The following is an 8,946-nucleotide window of genomic DNA, read 5'->3' on the forward strand; positions in this document are numbered from 1 at the left end:
TTTATTGATCTGTTGCAACAGGGTGCTCCCCTCACACACAGGAAAGGAGGAGGAACCCAGAACAATGGCGTGCAAGGCCTTATAAAGACTTTTGAAATTGCCACCCTGTAGATCAAGACCACCCCCAGGAACATCAAACCTACATCACAGAAAAGGCGGTCTGAAACAGAAATTTGAATGTTGTTTTTCTTGTTTGCCACTTTATCTGACTGCCTTTCCTGATAGTCTGTCACCCATTAAAATGCTGATTACTCAATTCATGAGACAATAGGAAGGCTCCCTGACCCACCCACCCCCCTCCCTCCTTGCAGGGAGAACATTTGGTCAGTTTGGGAATCAAAATGGTTTCAGGTTTGTCTTCCTGTGCTGATCTATGTAAGTGCTTGGTTGGTACACCTATGAACATTACCATATATCAAGAGCTAAAATTCCTATCAAAATACCATATACAGTGGTACCTCGGGTTAAGTGCCGTATTTTTCGCTCTATAACACGCACCCGACCATAACACGCACATAGTTTTTAGAGGAGGAAAACAAGAAGAAAAAAATTCTAAACGAAACAGTGGATGTATGAATTTTGTGGTTCATGCTGTGGCCACTGACATGTGATCTGACAGTGAGTTTGGAGTAGCCCAATGCAAAAATCCTGAGGATCCATGTGGATCCGTGCTTTGTAACCACGTTTTAAGTGGGGAGGGAAGGAAAAGCACTCAAGGGACAAGGAGCACACGTGGGGTGTGTGGAGAAGGATGCTGCTAATAATGCAGGCGAGGGGTTTAAGGGGAGAAGAAGCACGCGTGGGGTGGGTGGAGAAGGATGCTGCTAATAATGAAGAAGAGGGGTATAAGGGGAGAAGGCTCCTCTCCTCTCCTCTCCCACTTTGCTGCTTTAAAGCAAGCAGGCTCTGCTTTTCTCCCTCCTCCCCACTCATCCCCGGCTTAGTGAGCTGAAAAACATTGCTGCTATGTAGCGAGCTGAGTGGAGAGGAGAGCCTGCTTGCTTTAAAGGAACCAACTGGACAGGAGCCGCTTACACTCGTGTAAGCGGCTCCTCTCCTCTCCCGCTTTGCTCCTTTAAAGAAGCAGGCTCTCTGTCCCTCTCTCCTCCCCACTGAGCGGCTCTTCTCCCGCTTTGCTGTTTCAAAGCGAGCAAAGCGAGCCACGGAGGAGGGAAGGAAGGGGAACCATGGATCCTCTGCTCACGACTGCAGCAGATCCCCCCGCCACCCGTAGGCATTCCCTCCATAACACGTACAGACATTTCCCCTTACTTTCTAGGAGGAAAAAATGAGTGTTATGGTGCAAAAAATACGGTACTTAATTCGTTCCGGAGGTCTGTACTTAACCTGAAACTGTTCTTAACCTGAAGCACCACTTTAGCTAATGGGGCCTCCTGCTGCCGCTGCGCCGCCGGAGTACGATTTCTGTTCTCATCCTGAAGCAAAGTTCTTAACCTGAAGCACTATTTCTGGGTTAGCGGAGTCTGGAACCTGATGCGGATGTAACCTGAAGTGTCTATAACCCGAGGTACGACTGTACTTTCTATGGGAAAGCGCACCTTGGTTTTGGAATGCTTTGGTTTTGGAACGGACTTCTGGAATGGATTAAGTTTGAGAACCAAAGTACTACTGTACTTTAAAAGGTGGGGAGGGGTCATGGCTTGGTGGCAAAGCACACCATTTGCACACAGAATGTCCCCAAGTTTGATACCTGGCATTGGGAGGACTTCAGGTTGATGGGACCCTGGGCCAAGCACTTTCTCATAGGCCCCTCCTCTGACACTGGACTCTAGCAGTACCAGATTTCTGCAACAAGCTTCCCTCCCCCCCCCCCCACAACGCCCCCGATGTAGCCTCACTCCTGGGGCATTGTGGAAAATTAAAATGGCTGCCCAGTGCTGGTTGGTCACTTGTAACCCTACCTGGAGATGCATGGCTTTGAACCTTTTGGCTCAAAACAAAGAGCGGAATTAAATAGAAACAGGAGAGGTTGTTTTATATGGAGTCAGATATTGGCCCATTCAGCTCAGGATTGACAACACTGGCTGGCAGCTGCTGCTCTCCAGGATTTCAGACAGGGTGTCTTCCCAGCCCTACTCCTGGAGGTGTCAGGGGTTGAACCTGGGCCTTCCGAATCCAAACCAGGTGCTCTAAGCCGCACCCTTACTTTATGCTTTCAAAGATCAAACAGGTCTTGGGGATCATTTATTTTATTAATGTTTTGTTACAGTGGGTTGAGCACATTATATTCCGGCCCCCCTTGAAAATATACCATCTCTTCTTTCTCCTCTTAATAAATTGTGAGGATTCCTCTCCATTTCGCATCGCCGTTCCGTTTCTCCTCACTTTCTCCTGCTGAGATGCTCAGAAGCCAATGGGACCTTCAGCACTTGTCAAATCCAGCCTTCACTCCCAGCCGTCAGCAGTTTCCCTCAGAAGACTTCTTGGCACCTTGAAGGACGAGCGCCGAAGCCGAAGCTCTCTTCTGATGCCGCCACTTGGCTCGCCGATTCTTAAACCAAACCTGTGCGTTTCGTAAAAAGTGCCCCCGCAACAAAGAGAGGAAAAATTGGTCCACAATCCGACACGTGATTTTCCTCTTTAAAAGATGCTGTGGGTTTTATCCAGTGTTAGAGTGAACGGGCACAACTAACCTAGGTGCATTAATTTCAATGGGCCATAGCAAATGTTAGCACTGCTCAGAGCAGACTCACTGAAACTGATGAACCTAGGTTGTATAATAATAAAGGTAAAGGGACCCCTGACCATTAGGTCCAGTCGTGGCCGACTCTGGGGTTGCGACGCTCATCTCGCTTTATTGGCCGAGGGAGCCGGCGTACAGCTTCCGGGTCATGTGGCCAGCATGACTAAGCTGCTTCTGGCGAACCAGAGCAGCGCACGGAAACGCCGTTTACCTTCCCGCCGGAGCAGTACCTATTCATCTACTTGCACTTTGACGTGCTTTCGAACTGCTAGGTTGGCAGGAGCAGGGACCGAGCAACAGGAGCTCACCCCATTATATTATTATTATTATTATTATTATTATTATTATTATTATTATTGTTTCCCCAGCCACTCTGGGCAGCTTCCAACAAACAATTAAAAATACATTAGTTGTGCCCATTAATTTCAAAGGGCCGTATGCAATGTTAGCCCTCCTCAGAGTAAACCCATTGAAATTAAAAGACATGACTAGCTTAGGTTCATTCATTTCAATGGGCTGTCTCTAGGGCTATCCTTACCCAGAGAAGACACATTGAAATTAATGGATATGAGGTCTACTCTGGGCAGACCTTGTATCAGATGCAACACAGTAACTGGATACAACCCTATTTGACCTCAAAATGCAAGTTGAAAATGCCCTCCCATCAGATGTCAAGGAAATAAACAACTACCTGACTTTTAGAAGACATCTAAAGGCAGCCCTGTTTAGGGAAGTTTTTAATGTCTGATGTTTTATCATGTTTTTAATATTCTGTTGGTGGTGGCTGGGGAAACCCAGACAGATGGGCAGGGTAATAATAATAATAATAATAATAATAATAATAATAATTTATTATTATTACATGATAATATACCAAATAATATGAAATACGTACAAAACGAAGCCAGTAATGGCTATCATGAAGGCTATATATCAGTGGCTCCCAATTGGTGGTCCACAAACCTCAGGGGGTCCGCGAAACCCACCCAGGGGGTCCGCAGCACCATTAACATAACAAAAACTACCAAGGAGGTATCAAAATTTTTAAAAGTTTGGCTTGGCTTTTGACAAACGGGGTCAGCATTACTTGGCCTATTGGGGACCTCTGCTATAAATTATGATGGATGCAGCAGAATGAGAGGCACAATGAACTTCCAGTCACAGCTAGGCAGATTTATTGCTTTCATGCCCAGTATTTGGGCTTCGCAAAGCCATCTGGTTGTCCACCGTGGGAACAGAATGCTAAACTGGATGGACTTTTCCTTTCTGATGCAGCAAGGTTCTTGCATTCTTAAAAATTTATCCCCAATTTAAACCAAGGTACCACTGCACTTACCTCCACTCTCTCTTCCTTCAGGTGAATCCGGTTAGCCAGGTGCTCTCTGGTAATGACATCTGGGTACTGGTTCTGGTGGAAGAGGGCTTCCAGGGCCTGCAGCTGGTCGTCCGTGAAGATGGTGCGGTGGCGGCGGGTCCGGCGCTGAATCTGGTGGAAAGCTTGCAGCTCGCTCTGGCTCCCACGAGGGTTCTTGCACGGCCTGCCGACGGGATGGAAAACCCGCATGGGCCAGGGAAACCTTGAGTCTGCTAAAAGGAAAGTTTGGGATTCAGCGGGTTTGCCTTTTATCAGAGGCGTAGCAAGGGCAGGTGGTACCTGGTGCGAAATTTTTTTTGTCACCCCCCCCCATTGACACAGGTGGCGCTGTGGGTTAAACCACAGAGCCTAGGACTTGCCGATCAGAAGGTCGGCGGTTCAAATCCCCGCAATGGGGTGAGCTCCCGTTGCTCGGTCCCTGCTCCTGCCAACCTAGCAGTTTGAAACCACGTCAAAGTGCAAGAAGATAAATAGGTACCACTCCAGCGGGAAGGTAAACGGCATTTCCATGCGCTGCTCTGGTTTGCCAGAAGCAGCTTAGTCATGCCGGCCACATGACCTGGAAGCTGTACGCCGGCTCCACTGGCCAATAAAGCGAGATGAGCACCGCAACCCCAGAGTTGGCCACGACTGGACCTAATGGTCAGGGGTCCCTTTACCTTTACCCCCCACTGAAATTATTAAAAGGAGGAAAAATAAGATACAGCTGCAGGAGTTATTTTCTGGTGTATTTACTTAACATTGTGAGCATAAGCGCTTAAAACCTTTCCCCCCAACTTTGTTCTCACACCCCACCTCTCCTCCTGTGCGTTCTAGGGTTTGCGTCCTGAGTTGAGGGAGCTTTTGCTTCTCTCCTTCCCTCCCCCCTCCTGCCTCCTTCCCTTCCTCCCCCTGCCTGCCTGCCTGCCAGCCTCCTCCAGCAGCCCGGGAATGCGGGGCAACGGCACACCACCCACCCGCAACTCCCAAGCCTCCCACGAGCTCTCAAAACGAAGGGAGAAGTGGGGGAGGCCACCAGCATTGCAGCGCAGCTCCCCCCTTCCCCAAAGGCTTGGGGTAGGCTTGGGAGTCGCGGGCAGGCAACGCGCTGTGATAGGAATTTTATGGTCTTAGATATATGGCAACGTTCATAACCACACGTACATAGATCAGCACAGGAAAGCCAACCTGGAACCATTTTGATTCCTAAACTGAGCAAACGTTTCTCTGCATGGTCAAAATGGAAAAGCCTCCCCATTGTCTCTTCCTTCACAAATCCTGTCTTAATCTGTGTTTGAATAAGGGTGTGAGCCTTATCATTACAAAAGACTGACCAGGCTCCCCAAGAAATCCAATCAAGTAACCTGCCAGACAGGAAATAAACAAAGCGACAGGAGAAAACAGCATGCAAATGTTCTGTTTTAGATCGCCTTATCTGAGGGGTGGTCTTAGGTTACACCCCTTCTGTGATGAATGCATAATATTTCTGGGGGTGGTCTTGATCTACAGGATGGGAATTTCAAAAGTCTTTATAAGCCCTTGCACAGCAATTTTGGGGTTCCTCCTCCTCTCCTGCGTGTGAGGGGAGTACCCTGTTGCAACAGATCAATAAAGATCAAGCTTTCTAGCTCCTTTGCTTCTCAATATTCTCTGGTTGGCCTCTGTTATCTTCTCCTACCAATAGGGAACCTATGTAAGGACTCTATATGGGCTCTTGGATACCCCATAACGGAAAAGGGCATATTTTTATTTACAACAGCGCCAAATGTCACCTCCCTCAGCGATGACACCAGGAGTAGTCCGCCTCCACCGCACCCCCCTTCCTACGCCTCTGCCTTCTATGCAAAAAGCAAAATGTGGTTTTTTTAATGACCTGGTCCATCGTGTTATGCCAGACATGGCAGAGGCCCTGTGCTTACCTGGCCTTAATTCCCTCTGGAAGGGGTGGTTTATTGGCATTTTGCAACACTTGAAAATAGGCAAGTAGAGCAAAGGTGGAGACGCAGGGCTTCAAAACTCCCCAAGAGAGAGGTGGAGCCCACCACCCACATTTCAGATCTCTAGGCTGGCGCTTGGGAACCTCTGACTTTCCAAATGTTTTTGGACCGCACCTCCCATCATCCCTGGCTACTGGCCATGCTGGCTGGGGCAGATGTGAACTGGAGTTCATCAATATCTGGAGGACAACCGGTTCCCCATCCCTGCTGGAGTTAGCCAGCACCCTAAAACATTTACAGAACCCAAATTCTGTTTGATGTATCTTCCCATGCAGGTTAACTGCAGTTTCTCAGTAATACTTTCATCTTCAAGGTTTATATTCATCTGTAACATGATGTATGTAATGATCCCAGTTCCTTTTCCACTTCTATATACAGATTTTGACAATCAGTCCTTATTATTTCATCTAAGTGGTTCACAACCTATATTCCTAAATATTTTCCATTTTGCTTATTTGTCCATGTGGTTTTCCTTGCTTCCATAAGATCTTTTTTTTTAAAAAAAATCGTTTGTGATATTTACCCTGAGCCATTCTGATTTATCATCAATTATTTTATAGCCTGATACCTTGCTACACACCTTCGTAACTTCTCTATGAGATTTTTCAGGGGAAGATATTGTCAGTACTACGATATCTGTGTACAGCAATATTTTTGTGTCTATGGGACCATATTGCACCCCTTTTATATCTATATTCTACTTGGTAGCTATTGCCTCAAAAATGAACTGCAGTTTCTCTTCATTAACAGATACTGGGTGCCTCCAGGCTGTTGCTGTTTCCAGGTGAGAGATTTAATCTCATACCAGCAAATGTAGCTTGCTTATTTATAGTTGATTGGGAAGTCTTGCACAACAAACCTACTTTCCCCAAGAGATCAGAGTATTTGTGATACGGAAAGTGAGGGAGAAATGCACTGGAAAGTGTGGGATAACAACACAACATCTAACCTCTCTGTAAACAAATCAGAATGAATGCTTATTAAACAGGCAACATCATCTAGTCTCCCTGCTAACAAATTGGGACTAATGCTCAACGAACAAGTCAAAGGCACCCTGGACATAGAGAGCATTTTCCACCCAAATTTCCCCTCTCCCAGTAAATTCTACATATTTTGGACTGACTTTTGCCCATTCTAAAAAACACACACAGCTTCTCCCTGGTGGGTTATAAAGTGTTGTCGGTTTCACAACCACCTTTCCTCTGCCCTCCAGTATGGCTGACAAATCGGTTATTTGTGAGAGGTTTCCAACCTTATCAGTTTTACCGGAGAGAAGAGGGAAAGGTTAGAATGATTTTATCGGATTGCAATATCCCCTGTATGTCAGCCTGCAGCGGATCCATGATAAGATTTAAAGTAGGGGGAAAGAAAAGTTGTGAATTGCAGGAAAGAGCATTAACTGAAGTAGAGGAGGGGTCTTGACTGACAAAGAGCTCTAAAATGCACAGGCCATTTACACCCCATATGTGTGATGGATAAGCCAGTTTACCTTTGTCTCTCCCTTTAACCATGACTCAAAGTTCCCATCTACACTGTACACATGAAGCACCCTTGCGTGATGACTCCCCCCAAAGAATCCTGGGAGCTGTCATTTGTGAAGGGTGCTGGGATTCCCCCATATTGAGCTACAATTCCCAGCATGGTTTAATGATCAATCCCCTTTCCCAGGGACTCTGGGAGCTGTTATATAAACAAACACACCTATCCATTTTACAATGCAGTTCTCCTGAATTTCGAAGGGTTGCTGAATTTCGAAGGGTTGCTGGGTATAGTTTCAGAAGCTGCACACTGGGGAGGTACGAATTCAAACGCAAACTGAATGGAATTTCTCCCACACCCTTAGCTGACCCTGTGACCCTCTCCCAAACTTCTCTCCCCCTTCCCTTTATACTACACAGAGTAGGGCAAATGCATCCCAGCAAAGACCAAAGTTCGGCTGAGAGCTCACAGCAGCAGCCAGCTTCAGGCTTTGATCACAAGCAAACAGGGATACTCACTGAGCCAGTTTGCAGCCTCCTGCCAGGAGTAGGGACCGCTGTGAACACAGCAGCAGCAGCCGCAAGGCGCAGCGTCCACCTCTGCCTCTTCCACCTCGTCGTCCTCCTGCTGCAGGGGGCCAGCAGCCATGCCCCCCAGAGAGCGCAGCCCCTTGGGCTCACAGTCCAAGATCCCTCGGAAGCAGAACGGGAGGAGGACAGGGGGTCTTCGCTCGGCTGAGCCGGAGAGGATGTTCTCGATGGTGAAGGAGCATGGTTTCTTGAGGGTCCTCTTCCCAAGGTCTACTGCGCCTGAAGGAGCGTCGGCAGACATCCTGCTCAAGGGACCTCCAAGAGAGAGACTTGACTTTTCGGGAATGGAACTGGGAAACTAGTTTTCGAAACGACGACAAAGGGAAAATATGGGGCAGAACTAACGTTTTGGCTTCTTGGAGGGCTGTGTGTGTGTGTGTGTGTGTGTGTGTGTCTGTCTGGGGGGAGCTCAGCTTCTTATCCAACCTCCTGGGCCATTTTTTATTATATATGCTCACAGACAAACAAGATCACATGCATATATATCCCAGAACCAGCCCCCTGTCTGCCCACCTAAGCGAGCTTGCTTGATAACCAACGGCACCCTAAATATATACGTATATATCTATATAATCCTTCTTGGAAAGGAAACCATAAACCCCCTGCTGGAATAAAATAAATTCTAACTAATCTTGACAGCTTTGTGAAGGGTTAGTGTGGATCTAAGATTTAGCTAATCCTACAGAAATGACTCTGGAAGGAAATCTGATTTCTCTATCTCAAGTGTAGATTTGAGGTGGTTATGAGGTCCATTGTGTCGGAATCCTCCCGTTCAAGTCAGGGGGAGAGAAAAGCTGTTTCTCAGGCCCAGAAATGGCCCAG

At 47.3% G+C, this 8,946-nt stretch overlaps 1 protein-coding gene across 2 annotated transcripts; it reads right to left on the reverse strand.

The window, feature by feature from the left end:
* Positions 1-2,194: 2,194 nt before the first annotated feature.
* GSC2 (goosecoid homeobox 2) lies at positions 2,195-8,376 on the reverse strand. 2 transcript variants are annotated; one of them, XM_079957233.1, is made up of 3 exons: positions 8,053-8,376; positions 4,041-4,288; positions 2,195-2,524 (listed from the first exon to the last, which is right to left on the reverse strand). In XM_079957233.1, the coding sequence occupies exons 1-3, from the start codon at positions 8,363-8,365 to the stop codon at positions 2,420-2,422; spliced, it is 666 nt and encodes a 221-aa protein (XP_079813359.1). In that variant the 5' UTR covers positions 8,366-8,376; the 3' UTR covers positions 2,195-2,419. The 2 variants fall into 2 exon arrangements, with proteins under 2 accessions (XP_079813359.1, XP_079813358.1); XM_079957232.1 differs by having other exon boundaries at positions 4,041-4,291.
* Positions 8,377-8,946: the final 570 nt, after the last annotated feature.

The sequence above is a fragment of the Podarcis cretensis genome (genome assembly GCF_951804945.1).
Source record: "Podarcis cretensis genome assembly, chromosome: 16".
NCBI classification, from domain to species: Eukaryota; Metazoa; Chordata; class Lepidosauria; order Squamata; family Lacertidae; genus Podarcis; species Podarcis cretensis.

What these genes read in the sequence shown, in the direction of transcription:
- GSC2 (XM_079957232.1), bottom strand. Translation starts at nt 8,365, where the DNA reads ATGTCTGCCGACGCTCCTTCAGGCGCAGTAGACCTTGGGAAGAGGACC. An exon ending in GGAGGCTGCAAACTGGCTCA is followed by an intron (nt 4,292 to 8,052) that starts GTGAGTATCCCT and finishes CTTTCCTTTTAG; the next exon opens with CAGACTCAAGGTTTCCCTGG. An exon ending in TGAAGGAAGAGAGAGTGGAG is followed by an intron (nt 2,525 to 4,040) that starts GTAAGTGCAGTG and finishes CGAAACGCACAG; the next exon opens with GTTTGGTTTAAGAATCGGCG.